Genomic DNA, 27,041 nt, shown 5'->3' with positions numbered 1-27,041 from the left:
ATCTTTCTCAGAAATAAAGTTTTATTTAAGTTCTTATTCTGTAAATCCAGTTGTTGCTGTTTAATCTCAATGCAACATAATGTTTTGCAAAAGGGTATACCTCGCTAAAAGCAATCAGGGACCATGTGGTGGTGAGGGACCGATTGGCGGGATTAAGTCTACCAGTCCATAACAGATAAAGCTCATCCGACGATCTTATGGAGATTACCCGTCTATGCCATTTAATTTACAACGCCTTGGATCGGTCTGTAATTGTGATAAAGGACACTTGAACAAGGTGTTACATTGTATATATATATATATATATATATATATATATATACATATAAAAAGTTCCGACTTACACAGAATAGAAATGATATCAAGAATTAAAGGGTTGAAGAAAAGTCGTATTCCATCGTAATTCCACCTTTAATCTCCCTTCTGTCAACACCTCAAATATAGGATTTCTTCCCTGAAGACGGGGGCTCGTCTCATCTGACGTTGGAATCAATTTCCCCCGTCTTCAGGGAAGAAATCTCACATTTTAAAATCTGAAAACAAAAAGGAAGTGAGATAACTCCAATAATGGTATCACGTGATATATTCTATTGAAAACCATCAAGACATTGTTATCATCTATCGATAGGTTTTGGTTATCGAACAGTAACAGATTGCTACTTGTAACAGATTTTGATTAATTATTAAGTTATAAAACGTATCGTTATCACCAGTAGATTTTATTTTTCAACGACGTGATAAGAGTTATTTCTGTTCTCATTGTTCACAATTTCCAGTTCGTTAAAAGCCAGTTTATCATATCTTGGAGCAGACTCTTCTTCTAGGGCTTCATATGTTTCCTCACTGATGTTTCTTGGGTTTGTTGTTGTTGCAGTGTTTTTATTCACTATACTACTATTGCAGAAGGAAATAGTTGTCTGTAATAAAATAAAAATAAAATATATAAACCCGTGTGAATGAGTGGATGGTAGAAACGGTCACCTTATAGTATTTCGTTATATCTCCTTACGTTTTGAGTTCAAATCCCACCTAGGTTTACATTGTATTTTATTTTTTCGATGTAATAAAACAGGGGCCAATTGTTTAAAGTGAAGTTCCGTCTGATCATTTTGGTAACTAAACGTTCTTCAAACTACACCCTACCACCTGAATCAGATAATAGAGTCTTACACGCACTATCTTTCAAAAATATGACGTTCTCTGCTGGAATGCATTTGTTTATAGATTTTCTCCAGTTGGACAGACCTGGAACAGCAACAACAACAATAAATTCAATACCACCACTGGCAATCTCACACAAACCTCACCAAACGAAAGATGCATTAATGGCAATAGTTTTGACAAAATAGCTTCCAACATCAGCTTGAAATATGGACAGAACAGTCCTAAACCGTTGAGTTGTTTTCAGGAACAGGTGAAAAGAAACTGATCTACCTTCGTCTGTTGAAGGTACGAAAGCATTCTCTTTGCTCTAGGTGGACCAATTAAGGGGCGTTTTGATATTTTGTTTTCAGTGAAGGGCTGCGGGGACACAATCGATGGAAATGCGAAATGAGAGATTTTGCGCGGAAACATCCGCTTGTAAGCTTGTTATATAAACTTATATTTCATTGCCCCAACAAAGTATATGAAGCGGGGAAATAAATGTGCGACAGTCAGGGGCACAGGAAATAATACTACCTATCCCTAGCTCATTTTATCGAGATGTAGCCGTGTGTGGTGGGGTCAGTATAGAGTTGCTAATCCTTACGACCTTCCACGGAAGCTGTGCTACGTTGAAAGAGTAAAAACGAAGGGCGTGAGACTAATAAGGGAGGGAAGAAAGTTAAGTTGTTATACCTGAAGTCATATGATGCACCTGAAGACTTTTTGTTGTTCGGAAGAGATGGAGAAACAGAATCAGTTCTCTACAATTAATTATTATAGTCGAGGTTATAATACTACTACCAGTGAGAAAATGTGAACTGGTGACCTTTCCACCGATTGCTTTGCACTTTACTTCCATTGTCATTCGTACTCTACGAAGCAATGTACTTTATTTCTCAAACGATACTGTCTTTTCGTTTCAGTCTAATTTCCCCCCCACAAGTCTTTGGTCGACTGAAGGCTATGGAAGAATAGACTTACCCCAGGTGCCGTGCAGTGTGATCGCCCAATATTTTGTGAAAAACTCAAATAACAAAATATAACTTAAGCATGTATAAAAAAAAAAAAGACGGAAAGAGAGTGAGAGGAGGAGGAGAAAAGAGAGGAGGAAAGAGTGTGAGGGAGAGAGAGTGTGTGTGTGATAGAGAGAGAGGAATAGAGTAAGTACTAACCGTGGTTTCATCGATTTCTTCATACGGATGATTGTTCTCATTTACATTTTGAACATTAGTTGAGTTTCGTCTGGAGGAAATACCAAATGAATATCATTAAGTGGTACGTGAACGGCAAGATGTGTAAGGCATCGGTTAAAATATTTTGAGAGATTTAGGTACGTTCATTTACGTTTAGATTCCAAACACCACCCAGTTCTTCTTTCAGAAAAAAATTTTAAATATTAAACCAGTGTGAAAGGGGATCCCAACGGGATTATTAGGCGAAAGGCTGGCAACACCTATGTTGATATGTGTGGTATTTATAACGAAAACACTTACTTCTGGCTGTTACAGTCCACTATAAATAGCTTTCATGGATTTTTTAAAATTGGTTGTTGTAGAGTAGAAGTACTGTAAATTATCGAGTGTTTTGTTAACTTATAATGCTTGTGTCTCTGGAGTAAAACAACAGCAAATTGCTGGAGTAGACACCTTCAAACAAGAATTATGGATAAGAGATAGATTTTTTGACTGAACGAATAAAGCAACACAATTTAGTTACGTTTCTTTACGCTTTGTATTCAAATCTCTCCGAGATATGATTTGTATTTATTTTGTTCTGGGGACTCTAAATATTACTATATCTAAACAACTGTATCCACTTCTAATCCAGCCCTAAAATTTCTACCCTGTGTCCCTGTTAGAAATTATCTTTATTAATACTGTTATTTTTTTGGTATTTTATATTCGCCCTTTTCAAGCCAAGCCAGGCTGATGGGCCCGGTTTCCCGGTTTCTATGGCATATGTGTGTCTCTCCCCCCCCACCCCGCTGGACGGGACGCCAGTCCATCGCAGCGTTGCTCAAGAAACAGGAAGAAAGACTGAGAGAAATTTTGGGCGAAAGAGTACAACAGGGGTCGAAACAGAAACTTTACTTACTTTCGTCTAAATGATATCCATAAAATTAAGAAGAGAATAAATATGATCGCTAATACCAAAAGTGTGGCCAAAGAATAAACCAGTGTTAGATTTTTGGTTGTTGGTGTTAGACTAGTGGTTTCTGGTGTTAGACTAGTGGTTTCTGGTGTTAGAGTAGTGGTTTCTGGTGTTGGAGTAGTGGTTGTCGGTGATTCCTTTTCCGAGTAGGTTTTGAAAATTTTTTCCAATTCCGTCTCGCTCCAACACCCATATCCTTTGGGCCAGATCTTACGGCATTGGGATTTTTTATCTGTAAGAACAAGTTTTTAAAAAGAGGAGCTAAATAGTATAAATACATACATCATACAATATATTGTTGTTCAATCCCAAATTGAAGGAATACAAACAAATAAATGGTCATAACAAATAAATTAAAACTCGAAAAAGACATACATATATGAATGCAGGCAGACATACGTATGCACATACATACTGACATCAATACATGCATACGTACATACTTATATACATACGTATATACATACATGATGATTGCTTCAGTTTGTCAGATAAAAAAAACTGAAATAATTGTGAGACATTTGTACGTCACTGAATTTAGATGACAAAAGCTTGTGCAACACTTTCACCACTCTCTCGGTCGCCATAAGAGATTCCAGTGACAAGTATCGCAAGATAACTGGGACTATTTTGACTGCGAGTTTTTACGTCAGATTGTCTTTCTCCTAGAATGACTACCTTCCCCACGGCTTTGTCGGAAATAACGGGAGCCTCCTCTACCCTTGGGAAGTCTGTTCAATCCACGGATAGGACCATGACAGGTACTACCGTTCCGTATCAGAACCGAGCTGGTAGTAAAGGTTTTTAAGAAGTGAATCCACGCATCCCACAATTCCAGAGTTCTCGAACTGAAGCCTCGCCACTGGATCAGGATTGAACGACGTACATACATAAACGGAACAGTGAAATTATGTACAGATTTTGGAAAGCAGCTCAAGAACGAAACATTTACTGTCGGTGTTATCCAAATGCCAACGACAGAATCTTTTACTTCGCTAGAAAAGAACTTTCTTGTGCGAGGAATTGTAAACACACACACACACGCTCATAATTGTTCAGTTTTATACATTTATTTATTTCAAGATGTCTTGCCAATAAAGAAAGAGCCGGTTTCTCGCCTAGATTCAAGTCTCCTTCATTGGAATTTCAACATTTGCAAAAGGGTAGTTTTGTATGTATGTATGTACAGATTTGTATGTTTTATGTATGCATTATCGTGCATATAGTTGCGTATCTAGACATGCTCATATATATTTAAATGATAGACTTCTGGAATGTTTTACAGATTTTTACAGTTCCAGTGATGGATTGGATTTGTAGTTTTCGAATTCGCTTTCTCCTTTCTGGTTTTGAGAAGCCTAGTTTCTCAAGATTGGTATTTAGGCAGTATGTTACGTATCCCAAAGCTCCAATAATTACAGCTAATAAACCTGAACTTGCAATCTGGATAGAGTAACTGCAGATTTCTCAATAGTTCAGAATAGGTGTTCTCTTTGTCACTGATCTTCAGCTTTATGTTAACATCCGTTGGGCAGCTTATTTCCAAAACTGTGCACAGTTTCTTTTCTCCCTCCCAAATTATTATATCAGGTCTGTTGTACTTTCATTTCTCTGGGACATTTCACCAGTTTTCCTTTTTATTATGAGTGGCTAAGGCTTCTACCATATTGTGGGATGTTATTTCCTTATCCTTCCCACAGATTTCATTTTAGAGTGTCCTAGCTACAACATCATTTCGGGTAACTGCTAATGATGTGGATGATATCTTCAGTGTGAACTCCTTAAAGTCTACATTAGTTGTCACAATTTACGGCTGTACCCCTTTAGTGCATGAGGTACTTGGCTGATATTTCCTGTTCCTCGATTGCAAACGTCTACACTGTAAAGTGGGAGGTAGTAATCCGGCTATTGGTCCATGATAAGTTGCTTTTATTATCATCACTGAGCTTTCTGCTAACATATCCATGCATAGCTTTCTGCTCATATAGGCTCATCCTTTCATCTGATGAAACAGTCGTGCGACTTCATTGGGAATGTATTCTAGTTTATCAGACAAAGGATGTTGTTCAAGGAGCTGCCTTCCAGGTCTTATGATGTTATTAGCCTCTTGTATGCAAACTTGATCAAGGGATGCACTTCGACATTTGGTGGTTAAAAGATGTTGCCGAAGGGATATGATGTGACATTCAAAGTCATTTTGAATTGATGTTAAGCCTCTGCCGCCTTGTTTTCGTTTTAGGTAGAAGTGGGTGCTCTACGTCACTGTTTATGTGGAAATTATGTGTGCTTGTTAGTATTTATTGAGTTTCCACGTCCATGGCTTGAATATCATCAAGCGTCCAATCAAGCAGCCCAAATGTTGGTATGAGTACTGACACAGCAAACACATTGTGGGCCATTGTTTTATTGAATGTAGGGAGTTTTGAGGTCCAAATTTTGTTTATTCGGCTGTAATGTTCTTTAGTGACACGTGTTTTGTTATAGGTACCATTGTAAGATATATTTTCATCCACCCTATTATACCTGTGATATTCCTCGTCTGATATAGGGGAAACAGTCAAATCATTGATGGAGATGTTACTAGTCTGGTTTATAGTTTTCCTCCTTTTCACAACAATATAACAACATTTATTCTGACCAAACTCCATCCCTACATCCTTTGAGAATGTTGCAACTAGTTCAAGGCTCTTTTTCATCTCATGCATATTCTTTGCATAAAGTTTTAACTCATCCACAAAGAAACAGTGTGTAATTGTGATATTTCGGTTTCCTAGTGAACCGGGAAATATCCTTCAGACTTCCTTAACATGAATGACATGTGGGGAGGTTATGTTGGCGGGTGGTGTGTAATGTGTTTGTGGGGGTGGGTGTCTGTGTGTATGTGAGTGTATAATTTGTGTGAAGAAGAAAAGAGTGACAGAGAAAGAAACCACTTTCTCTCTTTCTCCTGATAGATGTTGACACTGAACTAACAGGGTGTTGTCACACCTTTTACCCAAAGAAAGAGTAACCGTCGAAGATTTGAACAAATTTTTGAAAAACAATGTCAGGACTGGATGGAGGAAATGAAAACGCGTCTAGTCTTAGGCAAACTAGCGACAGCGGAGCATGAGAAGTATAGTAACTTCATATTGCCAAAAAAAAAAAAGAAAAAAAAGAAAAGAAAAAAAATCGTCCGACATAAATTTCACCGATGCTTTAATACTAGATAGAAACGTTTAAACATAGAAAAGAACGAAGATGAAGACTTCACTACTTACACAGGCAGAGTCAAGAAAGAATGTAATATTTAGACTGGATGTGCTTACCCCAAATTCTTTCAAGTGTTTGATTTTTGCAAAAGGATTGAGAGATAAAAGGGATGCAGAAATCCGAACGAAAATTCTAGCAAAACTGGAAACTAAACAATAGTAAGAATAAAATTAACAAACCCCATAACCACCCCAAACCTAGTAATGGTAACACTCACAACTCTATCAATCATATTACACCTAACACCAATCCATTAGTAAGTAATTGCTCCCCACAAGACAACCTATGCGACTCTAGAAATAACGATAATTGCGCTCTTGGAAATACTTGTAAAAGAAAAGATGCAATTTACCCGTGCATAATCACAACACACTTTAGTAAAAAGATATATATAGGAACTACCCAAAATGAAATAAAACGAAGATTAGCCGCACACCAACACACTTTCAGAAAGAGAGATAAGATTACTCGACTGGATTAAGTAAATATATTTGGGAGCCTAAAGATAACTATATTAGATTTGTTTTAGAATGGAAATTCCTTGCCTCTGCACCTTCGTACGATGTAAAATATAAGAAATGTCATCTGTGCATCAGTGTAAAATTTTTCATATTAGGGGCCCAACACCCATTACTTTGAGAGAAATAAGCTTGCCTGCACAAAAGTAAGTTTACCTTCTCTAAATATAAATATCATTAGGAACCCTTTTGCATCATCCCACAAGTATTGAACTGAGCTCTTCACCATAGAAATAGTAGAATTTGATACTAAATGATTGCATATATTTACTTCCAATTAAAGCTAGTTTAATAGTATTGCACACCTAGGTCTCTTATAGGTAATCCAGCATTAATATTCCTATACCAATATATACGAGTTTAAAATTCCACCTCCCACACATAACTAAATTAAATAATCTTTATATATATATATAAAACTGAGAATGTGTGTATGTCTGTCTGCCTGTCTGTGTGTTTCCCTAAAACTTGAGAACTACGCAACCAATTTCATTCAAATTTTACACATGCCTTACTTAGGGTCCATGTAGTTTCATGGGCAAAAAAGTTCAACTTCTTACCTAGAGCGAGCCTATAGCAATATCGTATCTTCTCCACTATTTCAGTATTACGTGTTAAAAAGTGAAACAAAAACGTTTCTCTATTTTATGTGAGATACTTTCACTTTAACAATAAAAATAATAATAACAATTGAATTATATGTAGTAAGTAATAATTAAAATCAAACTAAAGTAACATAACAAAAGTAAAAATAGCAATTGGTATAAAATTGCATCAATGATTTGAACTTGAATAAGTGGTTTCACATGAATGGGAATAAATTAAAAATAAAATTAGCGTGCAGAAATGGAATAGACCAGATGGATAATGAAAAATTAAATAAAGAAAAGACTATTGTCTATAAAGTACAGAATGTAGAGAAAAAGGACGTGTTTTTTTCGGCTCCGTGTTTTTTGCGCTCGTAAAATTCGGTAAAAAAGGATAAGAAAGAGTTGTTGTTGTTGTGGAGGTTTTGAGCGGCGTTGGGGCGGTTTCGCGTTCCACTGGTTCTGCGCGTTGCACTTTTTCGGTTCGGGAGGCCGTTTTTCGGTCTGGGGCGATTGTGGGCCGCCTCCATCAGGCGGAGGGGATGGAGGGGAGAAGTTTCTCTGAAGTTTCGACGGAGGTGTCGGCATCTGAGGAGGAGTTGGCGGTGAGAGGGATGGAGGGCGCCTGCGCAGGTGTGACGAGGAGGTCGGCGGAAGGAGAGATGGACCTGGCTAGGTTGGCGGGCCTCCGGGAGTTTGTGAGGGGGGGCGGGAGCGGTGAGGTTCAGCTGCTGCCTCCGGTGGGGCGCGGAGACTGGTTCCGTTGTGGAACCATTAAATATGGAGTATTTGTGAATGGAGGTGGAAGGATGGAAGTGGTTAACATGGGAGCGGTTGAAGAGGCTCTCGGGCGGACGGGAGGGGAAGTTGTGTGCATGACGGAAGGATTGCAGTGCGGAGCCGTAGCGGTGCAATTTGGAAGTGGGGGAGCAGCCAGGAATGTGGCAGCCGGGGTGGTGAGTGCAGGGGGGATTTGCTTGTTGCCCTCGTGTCTGAGTGGGCGGACGGCCGGAGTTGGGGTGGAGGGAGTGCCTCCGCGCCTGGAGGGCGAGTTGATGACGGCTGCGGTTGTGGAGGGAAATGAAGATAAAGTGGACGTCCTCCACGCCATTGTGAGGTGTGAAGGCGTGAGAGGTGCCACACTGGTTGTGAGCATTCGGGCGGAGGCGGATGTTGTAGAGGGGATTGCGGACAGCGTAGGGACTGGAAATATTGTTGTGAGAGTGTGGGTGGAGGGTAGGGCGCCCAGGTGCTACAAGTGTGGCCAAAGGGGTCACATAAGAGCCTACTGCCCTCCCCCACCAAAGGAAAAAGAAAAGGAAAGCGTTGAGGAAGCCTCAGGAGAGGAAGAAAATAAACAGAAACAAACAGAGAAGAAAACGACAGAAGAAGAGGAGATGCAACAAGAGTGGAAAGAAGGGGGAACAAGAGAAAAAGAAAGAAAAAGAAAAACTGTGCGAAGCCCAACCCACCCCGACACCACCCATACCCTTGGAGTCCCATCCTTCCCCTGCAAACAGTGATTCCACCCACTCCCCGCCTACAAGAAAATCAAAAACAGACACACAGAGCAAAGAAAGTCCCAAGACCCATTTTTTATGTGTTAACAAAGACATACAAAACGTTAAAAAACGGGTGTTAACCAAGTGGTACGAACACGAAGATTGTAGCTACACGGCTGTGGATAGTGATGATACGGGTATATTGGCGAGAAGGTTTGAGGAAGAGGGTGTGTGTTGGAAGTCAGTGGAAATGAAAGATGAATGGATAGAGATGGCTAAAAGAAAAACGAATGTTGTGATAGGAAAAAAGGAATACTAATTGGAAATGGGTGAAGAAGGATAGATAAGTGATGCTGGCGGATGGGCCGTCGGTATCACTCTCATATACCATTTTCATATTCCATTTTGCTCATATATATGTAATTGTGATGTTCTATGTCCCCAATGTTTGTAATGTCCCCTCTATGTAGCCCCTAGTGGGTAATAAAGAAATACGTGTTTTTTTCGGCTCCGTGTTTTTTACGCTCGTAAAATTCGGTAAAAAAGGATAAGAAAGAGTTGTTGTTGTTGTGGAGGTTTTGAACGGCGTTGGGGCGGTTTCGCGTTCCACTGGTTCTGCGTTGCACTTTTTCGGTTCGGGAGGCCGTTTTTCGGTCTGAGGCGATTATGAGCCGCCTCCATCAAACGGAGGAGATGGAAGGGAGAAATTTCTCTGAAATTTCGACGGAAGTATCGACATCTGAGGAGGAGTTGGCGGTGAAAAAGATGGAAGGCACCTACGCAGGTGTACGAAGAAGTCAACGGAAAGAGAGATAGACCTGGCTAAGTTGGCGGGCCTCCAGGAGTTTGTGAAGGAGGACGAGAACGGTGAAGTTGAGCTGCTGCCTCCAGTAGGGCGCGGAGACTGGTTCCATCGTAGAACCATTAAATATAAAGTATTTATGAATGGAGGTAGAAAGATGGAAGTAATTAACATGGAAGCAATTGAAGAGGCTCTCAAGCAGACAGGAGAGGAAATTGTGTACATGACAAAAGGATTACAATACGGAACCGTAACGGTGCAATTTAAAAGTGAAAAAGCAGCCAGGAATGTAGCAGCCAAGGTGGTGAGTACAGAAAAGATTTACTTGTTACCCTCGTATCTGAATAGGCGGACAACCAGAATTAGGGTGGAAGGAATACCTCCACACCTAGAGGGCGAATTAATAACGACTGCGGTTATAAAAGGAAATGAAGATAAAGTGGACATCCTCCACGCCATTATGAAGTATGAAGGCGTGAGAGGTGCCACACTAGTTATGAACATTCAAACGGAGGCGGATGTTATAGAGAGGATTACGGACAGCATAAAAACTGGAAATATTATGAGAGTGTGGGTGGAGGGTAGGGCGCCCAGGTGCTACAAGTGTGGCCAAAGGGGTCACATAAGAGCCTACTGCCCTCCCCACCAAAGGAAAAAGAAAAGGAAAGCGTTGAGGAAGCCTCAGGAGAGGAAGAAAATAAACAGAAACAAACAGAGAAGAAACGACAGAAGAAGAGGAGATGCAACAAGAGTGGAAAGAAGGGGGAACAAAGAGAAAAAGAAAGAAAAAGAAAAACTGTGCGAAGCCCCAACCCACCCCGACACCACCCATACCCTTGGAGTCCCATCCTTCCCCTGCAAACAGTGATTCCACCCACTCCCCGCCTACAAGAAAATCAAAAACAGACACACAGAGCAAAGAAAGTCCCAAGACCCATTTTTTATGTGTTATACATGGGAAAGACATACAAAACGTTAAAAAACGGTGTTAACCAAGTGGTACGAACACGAAGATTGTAGCTACACGGCTGTGGATAGTGATGATACGGGTATATTGGCGAGAAGGTTTGAGGAAGAGGGTGTGTGTTGGAAGTCAGTGGAAATGAAAGATGAATGGATAGAGATGGCTAAAAGAAAAACGAATGTTGTGATAGGAAAAAAAGGAATACTAATTGGAAATGGGTGAAGAAGGATAGATAAGTGATGCTGGCGGATGGGGCCGTCGGTATCACTCTCATATACCATTTTCATATTCCATTTTGCTCATATATATGTAATTGTGATGTTCTATGTCCCCAATGTTTGTAATGTCCCCTCTATGTAGCCCCTAGTGGGTAATAAAGAAATACGTGTTTTTTTCGGCTCCGTGTTTTTTTACGCTCGTAAATTCGGTAAAAAAGGATAAGAAAGAGTTGTTGTTGTTGTGGAGGTTTTGAACGGCGTTGGGGCGGTTTCGCGTTCCACTGGTTCTGCGCGTTGCACTTTTTCGGTTCGGGAGGCCGTTTTTCGGTCTGAGGCGATTGTGAGCCGCCTCCATCAAACGGAGGAGATGGAAGGGAGAAATTTCTCTGAAATTTCGACGGAAGTATCGACATCTGAGGAGGAGTTGGCGGTGAAAAAGATGGAAGGCACCTACGCAGGTGTAACGAAGAAGTCAACGGAAAGAGAGATAGACCTGGCTAAGTTGGCGGGCCTCCAGGAGTTTGTGAAGGAGGACGAGAACGGTGAAGTTGAGCTGCTGCCTCCAGTAGGGCGCGGAGACTGGTTCCATCGTAGAACCATTAAATATAAAGTATTTATGAATGGAGGTAGAAAGATGGAAGTAATTAACATGGAAGCAATTGAAGAGGCTCTCAAGCAGACAGGAGAGGAAATTGTGTACATGACAAAAGGATTACAATACGGAACCGTAACGGTGCAATTTAAAAGTGAAAAAGCAGCCAGGAATGTAGCAGCCAAGGTGGTGAGTACAGAAAAGATTTACTTGTTACCCTCGTATCTGAATAGGCGGACAACCAGAATTAGGGTGGAAGGAATACCTCCACACCTAGAGGGCGAATTAATAACGGCTGCGGTTATAAAAGGAAATGAAGATAAAGTGGACATCCTCCACGCCATTATGAAGTATGAAGGCGTGAGAGGTGCCACACTAGTTATGAACATTCAAACGGAGGCGGATGTTATAGAGAGGATTACGGACAGCATAAAAACTGGAAATATTATTATGAGAGTGTGGGTGGAGGGTAGGGCGCCCAGGTGCTACAAGTGTGGCCAAAGGGGTCACATAAGAGCCTACTGCCCTCCCCCACCAAAGGAAAAAGAAAAGGAAAGCGTTGAGGAAGCCTCAGGAGAGGAAGAAAATAAACAGAAACAAACAGAGAAGAAAACGACAGAAGAAGAGGAGATGCAACAAGAGTGGAAAGAAGGGGGAACAAAGAGAAAAAGAAAGAAAAAGAAAAACTGTGCGAAGCCCCAACCCACCCCGACACCACCCATACCCTTGGAGTCCCATCCTTCCCCTGCAAACAGTGATTCCACCCACTCCCCGCCTACAAGAAAATCAAAAACAGACACACAGAGCAAAGAAAGTCCCAAGACCCATTTTTTATGTGTTATACATGGGAAAGACATACAAAACGTTAAAAAACGGGTGTTAACCAAGTGGTACGAACACGAAGATTGTAGCTACACGGCTGTGGATAGTGATGATACGGGTATATTGGCGAGAAGGTTTGAGGAAGAGGGTGTGTGTTGGAAGTCAGTGGAAATGAAAGATGAATGGATAGAGATGGCTAAAAGAAAAACGAATGTTGTGATAGGAAAAAAAGGAATACTAATTGGAAATGGGTGAAGAAGGATAGATAAGTGATGCTGGCGGATGGGGCCGTCGGTATCACTCTCATATACCATTTTCATATTCCATTTTGCTCATATATATGTAATTGTGATGTTCTATGTCCCCAATGTTTGTAATGTCCCCTCTATGTAGCCCCTAGTGGGTAATAAAAAAATACGCGTTTTTTTCGGCTCCGTGTTTTTTACGCTCGTAAAATTCGGTAAAGAAAGAGTTGTTGTTGTTGTGGAGGTTTTGAACGGCGTTGGGGCGGTTTCGCGTTCCACTGGTTCTGCGCGTTGCACTTTTTCGGTTCGGGAGGCCGTTTTTCGGTCTGAGGCGATTATGAGCCGCCTCCATCAAACGGAGGAGATGGAAGGGAGAAATTTCTCTGAAATTTCGACGGAAGTGTCGACATCTGAGGAGGAGTTGGCGGTGAAAAAGATGGAAGGCACCTACGCAGGTGTAACGAAGAAGTCAACGGAAAGAGAGATAGACCTGGCTAAGTTGGCGGGCCTCCAGGAGTTTGTGAAGGAGGACGAGAACGGTGAAGTTGAGCTGCTGCCTCCAGTAGGGCGCGGAGACTGGTTCCATCGTAGAACCATTAAATATAAAGTATTTATGAATGGAGGTAGAAAGATGGAAGTAATTAACATGGAAGCAATTGAAGAGGCTCTAAAGCAGACAGGAGAGGAAATTGTGTACATGACAAAAGGATTACAATACGGAACCGTAACGGTGCAATTTAAAAGTGAAAAAGCAGCCAGGAATGTAGCAGCCAAGGTGGTGAGTACAGAAAAGATTTACTTGTTACCCTCGTATCTGAATAGGCGGACAACCAGAATTAGGGTGGAAGGAATACCTCCACACCTAGAGGGCGAATTAATAACGGCTGCGGTTATAAAAGGAAATGAAGATAAAGTGGACATCCTCCACGCCATTATGAAGTATGAAGGCGTGAGAGGTGCCACACTAGTTATGAACATTCAAACGGAGGCGGATGTTATAGAGAGGATTACGGACAGCATAAAAACTGGAAATATTATTATGAGAGTGTGGGTGGAGGGTAGGGCGCCCAGGTGCTACAAGTGTGGCCAAAGGGGTCACATAAGAGCCTACTGCCCTCCCCCACCAAAGGAAAAAGAAAAGGAAAGCGTTGAGGAAGCCTCAGGAGAGGAAGAAAATAAACAGAAACAAACAGAGAAGAAAACGACAGAAGAAGAGGAGATGCAACAAGAGTGGAAAGAAGGGGGAACAAAGAGAAAAAGAAAGAAAAAGAAAAACTGTGCGAAGCCCCAACCCACCCCGACACCACCCATACCCTTGGAGTCCCATCCTTCCCCTGCAAACAGTGATTCCACCCACTCCCCGCCTACAAGAAAATCAAAAACAGACACACAGAGCAAAGAAAGTCCCAAGACCCATTTTTTATGTGTTATACATGGGAAAGACATACAAAACGTTAAAAAACGGGTGTTAACCAAGTGGTACGAACACGAAGATTGTAGCTACACGGCTGTGGATAGTGATGATACGGGTATATTGGCGAGAAGGTTTGAGGAAGAGGGTGTGTGTTGGAAGTCAGTGGAAATGAAAGATGAATGGATAGAGATGGCTAAAAGAAAAACGAATGTTGTGATAGGAAAAAAAGGAATACTAATTGGAAATGGGTGAAGAAGGATAGATAAGTGATGCTGGCGGATGGGGCCGTCGGTATCACTCTCATATACCATTTTCATATTCCATTTTGCTCATATATATGTAATTGTGATGTTCTATGTCCCCAATGTTTGTAATGTCCCCTCTATGTAGCCCCTAGTGGGTAATAAAGAAATACGTGTTTTTTTTCGGCTCCTGAAAATTCGGTAAAAAAGAACAAAAAGCGTTGTTGTTGTTGTGGAAATTCTGAACGGCGTTGACGCGGTTTCGCGTTTCGCTCGTTCAGCGCGTTACACTTTTTCTGTTTTGGCGGCCGTTTTCGGTCTGTCAGACAGAAGGAAATGGACTATGAGTCTCTAACAGACTTGTCCACGACAGATGAGGAACTGGAACAGGCAATTGCAATGAAGCTGATGGAAGAAAAGCCTGGAGTTTTCGAGTCTTTATCAGACTTGTCTACGTCTGAGAAGGAGCTAGAAATGGCAGCAAGGAAATTGGAAGAGAAGCTGAGTTATACCTATGCCGGTGTAACCAAGAAGGCGGAAGAGAAAGGGGTCGACTTGGCCAAGTTGCCAAGTTACCAGAAATACATGAAAATGGAAAGCGGTGAGGTGGAACTGGCACCGACACCCAGAAGAAAGGAATGGTATGATAGGAGGACCATTATTTACAGGGTGTTTGCAAACGAAAGGAAGAGGGTAGAAGTTGTAACCATGGAATGGATAGAGGAAGCCCTGCGAAGAACTGAGGAGGAAATAAATTTTCTGACTCGAGGATCCAAGTACGGGACCGTAGTTGTGCACTTTAAAAGTGAATCTGCAGCGAGGAAGATGGCGGCGAAGGCGGTGAAGTCGGAAAAGGTAACACTGTTACCTACGTATTTAAACAGGAGGATTACACGAATAAGGGTGGAGGGAGTGCCACCAAACGTGGAGGCAGAATGGATTGTGGCGGCTGTGATCAGCGGCCACGAGGACGAAGTGGATATTCTCCATGCCTCGGTTAAGTCCGAGGGCTGGAGAGGCGTAACAGTGAAGCTGAACGTACAGGCAGAGACCGAGGTACTGGTGGACCTGACGGAAAGCATCAGACTGGGAGACGTGATCATGAGAGTGTGGGTGGAGGGCAGGGCTCCACGTTGTTACAAGTGTGGCCTGAGGGGTCACATAAGAGCCTTCTGCCCTCCCCCAGGGAAAGAAATGGATCCCGAACCACAGAGAGAGAAGCAGAAACCAGAGGAGAAGGAAACAGAGGAAGAGAATATACAGAAATGGAAGGAAGCTGGAAGTAAGAGGAAGAGAAGAATACGTGGAAAAGAAAATAATATGGAACTCCAATCCACCCCAAAACCACCCACGCCCTCTGAGTCCCACCCTATCCATGCAGACATTGAACCCACCCGCTCCCCCCCGACAAGAAAACAAAAGAAAAAAAAGAATACACACACACAAGAGATTGAAATCGATATCAGGCCGTACATTTGTACCATGACTGAACAGAAAGAAGTTAAAAGTCTAATGGAAGAGTATAAATGGTATGATGTTGGTGAGACTAGGTATGCTGTGATTGAAAAGAAGAACATAGGTGACTTTATGGTGATGTGTGAATGCGAGAATTGGGAGGTGAAAGATATAAGAATGAGCGATGAATTCGTGGAAAATATGGATGAGTATTTCGGAGTAAGAATGGATATGGAATTTGTTCGTATTGGCAAGGAACATTCAAGTGACTATGAAAAACAAAGGACAGGTAAGTGATGCTGACGGACGGGGCCGTTGGTATCGCTTTCATTTAATCATTTTTTCGTTTAACAATTCATTTTCATAAAGTTTAATTATAATGTTATATGTCCCCATGTTTCGTGGTGTCCCCCTCTGTGTCGCCCCTAGTGGGTAATAAAGAAAAAGCGTTTTCTTTGCGCTCTGTAAAATTCGGTTAAAAAAGAAAAAAGAACAAAAAGTGAATTGTGGTTGCGGAATTGGAACGTCGGTTGGTGCGGTTTCGCGTCGCACTGGTTCTGTGCGCCGCACGTTTTCTGTTCGGGAGGCCGTTTTTCGGTCTGAGGCGACTATGAGCCGCCTCTACCAAACGGATGAGATGGAAGGGAGAAATTTCTCTGAAAATTCGTCGACATCGGAGGAGGAGTTGGCGGTGAAAAAAATGGAAAGCACCTACGCAGGTATAACGAAGAAGTCAACAGAAAAAGAGATAGACCTGGCTAAGTTGACGGACTTCCAGGAGTTCATGAAGGAGGAGGAGAACGGAGAGGTTGAGCTGTTGCCTCTAGCAGGGCGCGGAGACTGGTTCCATCGTAGAACCATTAAATATAAAGTATTTATGAATGGAGGTAGAAAAATGGAAGTGATTAACATGGAAGCAATTGAAGAGGCTTTCAAACAGACAGGAGAAGAAATTGTGTACATGACAAAAGGATTAGAATATGGAACCATAACGGTACAATTTAAAAGTGAGAAAGCAGCCAGGAATATAGCAGCCAAGGTGGTGAGTACAGAAAAGTTTTACTTGTTCCCCTCGTATTTGAATAGAAGGACCACCAGAATTAGGGTGGAAGGAATACCTCCACACCTAGAGGGCGAATTAATAACGGCTGCGGTTATCAAAGGAAATGAAGATAAAGTGGACATCCTCCACGCCATTATGAAATATGAAGGCGTGAGAGGTGCCACACTAGTAATGAACATACAGACGGAGGCGGAAGTTATAGAAAAGCTTACGGACAGTATAAAAACTGGAAATATTATTATGAGAGTGTGGGTGGAGGGTAGGGCGCCCAGGTGCTACAAGTGTGGCCTGAGGGGTCACATAAGAGCCTACTGCCCTCCCCCACCAAAGGAAAAAGAAAAGGAAATCGTCGCGGAAGCCCCAAAAGAGGAAGAAACCAAAGAGAACCAAAGGGAAAAAGAAACGACAGAAGAAGAGGAGATGCAACAAGAGTGGGAAGAAGGAAGAAAAAAGAAAAAAAGAAAGAAAAAGAAAAACTGTGCGAAGCCCCAACCCACCCCAACACCACCCGCACCCTCTGAATCCCACCCTTCCCCTGCAGACAGTGAACCCACCCGCTCCCCTCCAACAAGAAAACAAAAGAAAAATATTAATACAGACAGACAAGAGTTTGAAAACGAACCCAGGCCGAACATTTATATTGTGACTGAACAGAAAGAGGTTGAAAGGGTAATGGAGGAGTATGAATGGTATGAAATGGATGGGACCAGATATGCAGTGCTGGAAAAGAAGAATATAGATGAGTTTGTGTTGAGGTGTGAAAGAGAGAATTGGGAGGTGAAAGATACAAGAATGAGCGATGAATTCGTGGAATATATGGAGGACAGTTTCGGAGTAAGAATGGATATGGATGGTCTTCGTATTGGGAATGAACATTCAGGTGACAGTGAAAACAAAAGGACAGGTAAGTGATGCTGGCGGAGGGGGCCGTTAGCATCGCTTTCATATTATCATTTTTTCATTTTCATTTGCTCATAAATTTAATCATATTGTTCTATGTCCCCCATGTTTTGTTATGTCCGGCATTCTTCGTAGCCCCTGGTGGGTAATAAAGAAATAACATGGAGGAAATCAATTTTTTGCGTTATTAGTAAGTTGATATATATTTTTGCTCTCGTACTATTATCTCTGTTATTATATACTGTTGGTCTACCTGTTTTTGTCTATTGTTGTCTAACTGACGAAGTCAGCCTTCGCGCGAGACTTCGCGTTGGTGTTCCCCCTCAGTGGGGGAAAACTACAATTAATTTGGATTTACCAAAGGCTTGTTAAAGCCATTTGTTCAAGATGGAGTCCCCCATCTCTTATTCGCCCGTGACGAGCGAGGATGAATACCCGGCGTTGTCGCCAAGTAAAAAAGAGGCGTTGTCGCCAAAAAAAGAGGCGTTGTCGCCGAAGAAAAAAGAGGCGGCGTCGCCCAAGAAAATGGAAAAACCAGTACCAGCATCAACTCCAGCAAAAAATTCGCTGAAGTGGCTGGGAAAAAGATCAAAAAAATAAATATAGAAAATTTTAAAAAATTTGCAGACTGTGTAAAAAAAGAAGGCACAGAAGTGACTGTGGCCACAAACATACAAATACATGACGATATAGAAAAAAAAAGAATAATATATAAAACTTACGACACAACGAAAAAATGATCCAAAAAATCGAGGAAAAAAAAATAGAGTTTTGTCTAAAACCTTTTATGGATAAAATAACGTATATAAACAGAGGAAAAAGATACGGCACAGTGGAGGTGCGTTTTACTACGGAGGAGATAGCGAAGAAACTATCGATGGAGCCAATCAAAGCGGAAAACATTGTCTTACTACCATTGTATAAAGGAAAAAGGACGTCGAAAATTTCAATGAACAACATACCGCCAGAGGCAGATGCTGAATGTCTGGTGGCAGCAGTGATGGTAGGTTGGAGGAAAAATAAACATCCTCCAGGCCACAGTGGAGGAAGAGGAGTTTTGGAAAGGCCAAAAAATAGTGATAGCCATTCAGGCGGAGGTGCAAACACTGGAAGAAATTCCAGAAACGGTAAAGATTAGTGAAGACGAGAAAATAACAGTGTTCGTGGAGGGCAGGAAACCGAGGTGCTTCGGCTGCGGCAAGAAGGGCATGTAAGGGCGGAATGCCAACCCCAACCCAAACCGCAGGAAGCACCTAAGCCAAAAGAAAAAGAAGATAATGTGTCACCAGAAGCAGCGTCGGACGGCCCAGAAGGGAAGACTGAAGGTGTGGAGGTGACGGTGACAGCAGAACCAGCGGCGGAGAAAAAAAAGAGCGAGGAAAAGATAAATGAGGAGGGGTGGGCAAAAATTACCGGAAAAAAAAAAAGAAAAACGGAAACCACCCCTCCCAGAGTAATTTTAAAAAGAAAAAGAGTCAATGAACTCATATATGGCCGTAAAGCAGCAAATAGCAGACTCGGAAACGTGTTGGCAGCCATGGCCAAAGTGGAGAAAGTAGTGAAAAAAAATGACTTTGTAATTTACAGAATAGGCCGGAAGGATTACGGGCGGATAAAGTCAGAATTCTTCCATGACGTAGGCCCACTTAGATTGGATGTGACATCACATATATTCGAGGGCCTACGTCAGACTCCCCCACGAGGCCCAGAAAAAGAGTTTGAAGAACAAGAGAAAACCGAACCACTGATATAGGGTAAGTAATGGATTACATTTATGTTGGTTGTTTGAATGTGCGCGGCCTGGGAGCAGGCTGGAAGCAAGTCGCTTCCTGCATGATATCAGGTCGCGTAATTTAGATGTTATTGTTGCTACAGAAACCCGGTTAGAGGGGCCAAGAGGTCTACTCCCGCTGTTTGACGGCTACGAGAGTTTTTTCTCTCCTGGCAGTCCTACAGGCGGGAGTGGGGTGTTGGTCCTATTAAAAAGAAACCGGGTTTCTGAGAAAAAGTTAATTTTTGCAGATCCAGAAGGTAGGCTGGTCGTCATGGATTTGACGTTCAGTAATGGTAAAGTTATCAGACTGGTTGCAATTTACGCACCCAACCATACAGGGCAAAGTGATTATTTTCGTGAACTAGAAAACTTTCTTGGTACTTCGCATTCATTAGTGGTGCTAGGAGACTTTAACACAATTTGCAAAGCGGATGTAGATTATGTTGGCTCGTGTCCAGATAGAAAAGGCAACAGTGGCTTCATGGAACTGCTAAGCCGCTTTGAGCTAGCAGATCCTTATAGGCTGGAATTTCCGAACGCTCCATTGTGGACATGGTCAAACAGCGACGGATCTTCCAGGTCATATTTAGATAGAATACTAATTAGAAAAGTAGACAGTAAAATAGCTAAGTGTCCACAGTTTTACCCGATCAGCTACAGTGATCATAAAATGGTCACTTGTAAGCTTGACATAGATAAGGTTAAAAATAGAGGATCCGGTTACTGGAAACTTAATACGTCCCTTTTGGCGATTAAGGAGTACAAAGACCGGATTAGGAATATAATTCAGAGGGCACTATCTGGTACCATCATTAATAACAAATGGTGGTACGCCCTCAAACGAGCCATCAAGTTTGAGTCTATTAGATATAGCATAGGAGTAGTGGCTAGAGAGGCTAGAAGGGAAACTACTCTAGTTAAGGAATTAGAGGAAGCCATGAAAACTGGCTCTGCGGCTCAGGTGGCGTCCAAGAGACTGGTGTTAAACCAGCACCTCGAGGCCAAACACATGGGCTGCATTGTCAGGGCTAGAATCCGTCATATGGGATGTGAAGGAATCAACGCCGTGAGATGGGCCCGAGTGGTGGAAGCTCAGCATGGTAACGATGCCACGATTCGATCTTTGACGAACCAACAAGGTGAGTTGATAAACGAACCCGAGGAGATGTGTGAGGCCTTTCAGGAGCACTTCGCTCAGCTTTTCGGTGAGTGCGGCGGACTGGATAGGAGGAGGGCCTTTACGGACCTACTCGACGGTCTGCCGCGCTTATCGGGGCGAGATGCGGAGGGCTGTGAAGGGCCAATCACGCCTGGGGAGGTGTTGAGGCAATGGCGGACTGCGGCGCGGGCAAGGCGCCGGGTTTGGATGGTCTACCCTATGAGTTATATAAGAGTATGCCAGACTTGTTCGGGCACCTACTGGCGGAGGTCTATGCGAACTGGCAGCAGAACGGGCTTATACCCAGATCTGTGCGCCGGGGAGTAGTGACTCTCGTCAGAAAGGACCCGAGCAAGGGGGAGTGCATTGATAATTTCAGGCCCATCACTCTGCTAAACACAGAGTTGAAGATTTTGGCCAAAGTGTTATCGAAAAGATTGGCGCGTGTCGCGGATGGTCTGATCGGAGAGGCACAGACATGTGCCGTTCCGGGCAGATCCATTCAGGATAATCTCCATCTAATGCGGTACACTATAGAGGGGTTTAATAGTGATTCTGGCAAGGGTGGGGCACTGGTCCATTTAGACCAATCTAAAGCTTTTGATAGGGTCGACCATCGTTACCTGGTATCTGCCCTGGCACAGTTCGGGCTGAGCCTTGGCTTCCTCAGGTGGATTATCCAAATTTATGATAACATCGACTCGGTAGTTCGGGTGAACGGCTTCTTGTCGAAGCCGTTCAAAATCAAACGCTCGGTTCGTCAAGGGTGTCCGCTCTCCCCGCTTTTGTACGTGATGGCTCTTGAGCCATTACTGCGAAAACTGAGCGGCATCCCGAGACAGCCAGGTAATGGAAAATCAGTGTCAGCGTACGCGGATGACATCACCATCATCGTAACCGAAATGGACCACCTATGTAAAGTAGGCAAGGCCATAGAGGTTTACGAGACGGTGACAGGAGCAAAAGTTAATCGCGAAAAGTCAGTCGGCTTGCAACTCGGCACCTGGAGAGGCAAGTCGATGCCTCCTGACAGCGTCGTGGGACGTTGGACGGAGGGTCCGATTAAACTGCTAGGGGTCTGGTTCGGTCCAGACCTCCAAATAGAGAAGAATTGGGGCGAGGTAACGAGCAAGGTGGCTGCAGTAGCCAAGACCTGGTCTTGGCGGTGGCTATCCCTGAAAGGGAGGGCGGAGGTGGCCAATGTGTTTATCGCATCGGTTATCACCTACCGCCTTTCCGTCGTTCCTTGCCCTGATTCGTGGTTGATCAAGTTGGAAAGACAGCTCTTCTACTTCTTGTGGAAGGGCGGGAAACCACTTGTGAAACGCTCTACTTGCTGTCAACAACCGTTAAAGGGTGGGCTAGGGATGCCTTGGCTGATGATGCGCAGACATGCGCTGAGGTTAAGACATCTGTGGCTCTACCTGGATGGTGAACGGGTGTGGTCTTCGCTAGCAAAACTGATGTTTCCCAAGTTCACTAGTTTCGGTGGATGGGAAACCTGGCTGAATCGTAGATCGAAACTTGGTACTTGGTACACGGAGTGTCGCAAGGCTCTCCTGCTATTCCGTCGCTCGGGCAACGCCTGCGGTGGGGGTTCCACCACATTCCTCTATAGAGGGTTGGTAGAGGCGGAATGTGAAGATACCTTGGGGGAAACCCTAGGTCTCGACGATAATCAGCTGGCCAGTCTGTTCCGACGTACGTTCGAGCCGAGGACACTGGACAACTTCCAGAAGTCTCTGGCATGGCAATGCTACAGAGGAGCTCTACCTGTTCGGGATAAACTCGCAAGGCACGGTGGCCAAGACAGTCCGATATGTCCAAGATGCGGGCGGGATAGGGAAACCGTCCCGCACGCTATTGTTCATTGTCCGGACGTGTCTGAGGTGTGGGTTTATGCCGAACACCTGTTGTCAGGTACACGAAGAGTACAGCTGTCGACTGAGTCGATTACAAAAATTGACCCACCGGATTTCCTCGTGAATGAAGGTAAGTTTCGTTTTCTCGTTGTAGTAGCAATTGCGAAAGAGGTGATATGGAAGACGAGAATGAAAGGTTTACAGTCAGGCAAGTTCATCTCCGGCCCTGGTTTGATGAATTATTTCATCTTTCACCTGAAAAGGAAGATAGGGCTGGAGAGAATATGCCTGACTAGGAGAGTGTATGAAGAACGATGGAAGGATGTAGCACGAAAGTTGCGAGTGAAAGATACAACATAAATGTAATACCAAGCGCAACCAAAAGTATCAGTGGGGAGGCGGGGCTCGTGGGGTCCGAGCTAAACCCGCACCCACTCCACCCGTAATGTCTTCCGGTCTGTCCCATCATTCGATTTCTGTCCATTTATTGTAATTCATGAAAATTTTTAAATCCGATTTATTGTAAAAACCCATTCGTTTGTCTGACCCCATGGGTAATAATAAAATCACATGGAGGAAAGCACCTTCGAAAAGTGTCTTGGTGCGACTATGAAAGGTATCTAATCAGAGGCGGTAAATTCGCCACAATAGAAGCAAGGTTCGAGTCAACGGAGCGTGCAAGGGAGTGCTCGACTCGAACTTGCAAAGTGGAAATATTTTATTTTTACCTTTATATCTGGGACGTAGGACGTCCCATAAAAAAAATTGTTTATGCCCCCCCCCCGAAGTAGAGGTAGGCTGGATTGTAGCCACACTTCTATACAAGAGGGAGGTAAAGATACAGTTGATCGAAATTACAAGAGACGGGCTATCAATTCCAGTCTGTTATATATTTTGAGTATTGTTATCACTAGCGATATCAAGATATAACTTTGTATTTTGTATTTTATGTGTAGATGTATATATATATAAATGTACATGTAATATGTACACATATATACATGCACTAGCACTATGACCCGGCAACGACGGGTCTTTAATGCTAGTATATAATAAAATGATATAATACATTTATCAATTTATCTTTCTTTAGAATAACCTTCTCACCCCGTTTTAATAATAGCAGTTCTTTTAACTATGAGACTAGTTTAGAATATAGAGGGCATAAGTACCCATTCCCCCAACAATACTCCCCCCATAAATTGAGCCTGGACCTTAGCAATGGCTTTATTTGCCACAAACTTTACATTCCACACCGTGTGTTAAATTCTATAACTTTTCATTCTGGACTTAATTTCAGTCAACATGAGACTACTTCCATTTATTGGTAACCTCCTATTAGATTTACTCACTTCAGAAACCCGCAACTCGTATAACAAAATTTAACACTTTAATATTAACTTCACACCTCTTTAGATTGTATTTGCTCATACTTTGTATTGTGCTTGGCGCTTTCCTATGAACTATTATTGTTCTGAGGCATATTAATGCATGCAGGGAAGTGCAATTGTGGTAGCCCCCATATGTATGCACCCAAGCAAGGGTTGATATATCGACAATGTTAGTAATAATAATAATATAATAATATATATTAAGTATGGCTGAGTTAACTGTCGTATGAGCCTGCATCTGCAACAATAATAGTAATTAACAAGTAATTGAATTGTAATCATTTAATTAATTTGGGGGTTTGTACTTATACTTATCCATTGGACGACTTGGATGAACGTTTTTAGGAATGTTTAGACAATTACTGTTTGTTTGTCTACTAAGCCCACTACTTAGGTACTTAGGTTCAGAAGTTAGTCTTTGTATTATAATTCTCTAAATGTAGGTCACTGCCCTGGCCATTACCTCTCCTTAACTGTAGACTCCCCTTCATCGTAGTTTCACCTTTATCCCCCTCCCTATTCCGTTTTCAACTAATTAATTTCTTTTCTTTGTGTACTAATTTCTCACTCCTATTTTACAAAGCATTTGTCCAATTCCTTCCCCACAACCGCCTTAATTCACACTTGTCCAAATAGGGACCTCTCTAGGTTTAATAACACTCCGGCCGTTGTTCTTCGCACGGTGCTTATTTACATATTTGTTTGTTTTTCATTTACAACGTTCTAAGCGGTTTTGGGGCCACTTACAACATATACTACTTCTCCATACATTTATCTATTTTTATTTATTTACATCTACCCGTTTAACGTTCTTAATAGCTTGACCATTATTTTTAAATTTAAATGACCAATTATATCGAAAGCTGGACTTTGTTCAATCACATTACGGGCAATAGATGGTTGGTCTTACAACATATCAGTATGTAAATAATTGTAATTAACTGAGGGGTATTTGATTAGGATATTTTTCTTCACTCCGATGAAGCTCCATGTTCCAGATAGGATGTGTTACCAAATATGATGAATATTATTTTCAGAATTTCCAATGGCAATACCGTGGAACATCGGAACCAGGAACAGCTGTTAGACGGGATAAAGTCTATTTGTATTAAAAAGTAATAATCGATGTTGGTCAGTTGTTATTGATCAACATTTCTCCATTTTCCGTTTACTTCACTCACACACACACACACACACACACACACACACACACACACATACACACACACAAACACACATACACACACACATACACACACACACACGTATATATATTTACATTTTTTTCTCGCCTTGTTTTTTCTGTGTCCCTTTCTGTAGAAGAGCATAGGCTCGAAACGTAAAAGACTTTTACTATTCCTGAGCGTTATACTAATACATCTGTTTGTTTTGTACACCACCTGTCTTCGTCTTTTGTTTTTTCCGTAAACTCTCCCTATATATATATATATATATATATATATATATATATACAAGTTACATACATATACACAACGTGCAAGCATACATAATTATATTCGACCCTATATGCATATATACATACCTGTAAACATATACTTCTATACAGAGAAAGAGAAAGAGAGTAAGAGTGTGTGTTTGTATATGTATGTATGTATGTGTTTTTGTATGTGCATATATGTGTAAGCGTATGTGTATGTATGTGTGCATGCATCACTTACAGTCGGGTATTGAACTAAGAAGAAGTTGAGTAATTCAATGTACTGATATAGATTACATAACTTACATTCAATTTTGATGTCGCATGGAAAACACTCATCATCATTCCTTTGTTGATCATCATCAGTCTGCCACTGTTGTGTCTGACCTTGGTGTTGGTTCCATTTTCCGCTTGAATGAAATGCTTCAAAACCTGAAAATGTAAGATTATTGTTCTCTGTTGACTCTAACGTGATAGGATAATACTTTATATTGTAGAATACAATAATTATTCATAAAATAAAACATAGACCAATAAGCATGGTGCGCAAACTAGTTTAGTCTAAGCTTTCACTATTAGACCTGCTGTTTCCTCCATCTGTCTTTCTATCGCTCCCCCGTAACCTCTTAGTTACACACATGGATTGCTGACTGGCTGTCATGGCTTGTCTCATGTTATTCCGCCTATTAAAACCTCTCTAATTCATTTATATCTACTCTCCCACTCGCCATCGAAGAAAAACAATCAAACCCCAATAATTATTCAAATGTATGATCGGCAATACCACCAGGAAACTATTCCCTCTGCTGTGGTAAATAACAATAACTGACGGACTGTTGCGTAGCGTTGTGGGTCACCGGACAAATCAATGCACAGGACTCTGTCGTTTTATTTATTTCACAGTAAATTACAGTATTTATAGATAAGAAGTGAGCCCCTAAACCTGTTAGGCCCCAGGGCAAATGCCCAGTGTACCTATGCTTTGAGATGGAACTGGTTATATTCACCAGTCATTTCTATTAACATCTCAAATATTGCATTGTGGAAGAGAGCATTGAAAATCATCTAGAGTATATATGTGTATAAAATTTATGATTAACTTCATCGCTATTCATGTTCCTTCCACGATTCAATATTGCATATATATATATATATATTATATATATATATAGCAATAATAATTCTCTAAATGAGATATAGACAGTGACTGCTCCGTAATATAAGGGATAATTCGGTTGGCTGATATCCCTTATATATATATATATATATATATATATATATATATATATATATATATATATATAGTATATATATATATATATATATATATATATATATATATAATATTATATATATATATATATATATATATATATATATATATATATATATATACACACGCGAGGAGTGGCTCTGTGGTAAGTAGCTTGCTTTATGGTTCCGGGTTCAGCTAGGCAAGTGCTATAGCTCGGGCCGACCAAAGCCTGTGAGTGGTTTGGTAACGGAAACTGAAAGAAGCCCGTCGTATATATTTGTATATATTA

The 27,041-nt window shown here is 41.8% G+C and overlaps 1 protein-coding gene across 1 annotated transcript in view; it reads right to left on the bottom strand.

Annotated features, from left to right (window-relative positions):
- Positions 1-301: 301 nt before the first annotated feature.
- Positions 302-27,041, bottom strand: part of LOC115211728 — a 28,174-nt gene continuing 1,434 nt past the window's right edge. The window contains exons 2-5 of the mRNA XM_029780383.2: positions 25,804-25,981; positions 3,241-3,529; positions 2,319-2,388; positions 302-917 (exon numbers count right to left, since the gene is read on the bottom strand). Coding sequence (XP_029636243.1) covers positions 720-917; positions 2,319-2,388; positions 3,241-3,529; positions 25,804-25,981 — 735 coding nt within the window. The 3' untranslated portion in view covers positions 302-719. The remainder of the gene's footprint in view (positions 918-2,318; positions 2,389-3,240; positions 3,530-25,803; positions 25,982-27,041) is intronic.

The sequence above is a fragment of the Octopus sinensis genome, linkage group LG5, assembly GCF_006345805.1.
Source record: "Octopus sinensis linkage group LG5, ASM634580v1, whole genome shotgun sequence".
Classification (NCBI taxonomy): domain Eukaryota; kingdom Metazoa; phylum Mollusca; class Cephalopoda; order Octopoda; family Octopodidae; genus Octopus; species Octopus sinensis.
Note: the sequence above shows the minus strand (reverse complement) of the source record. Positions and strands in the feature narration are given on the sequence as shown.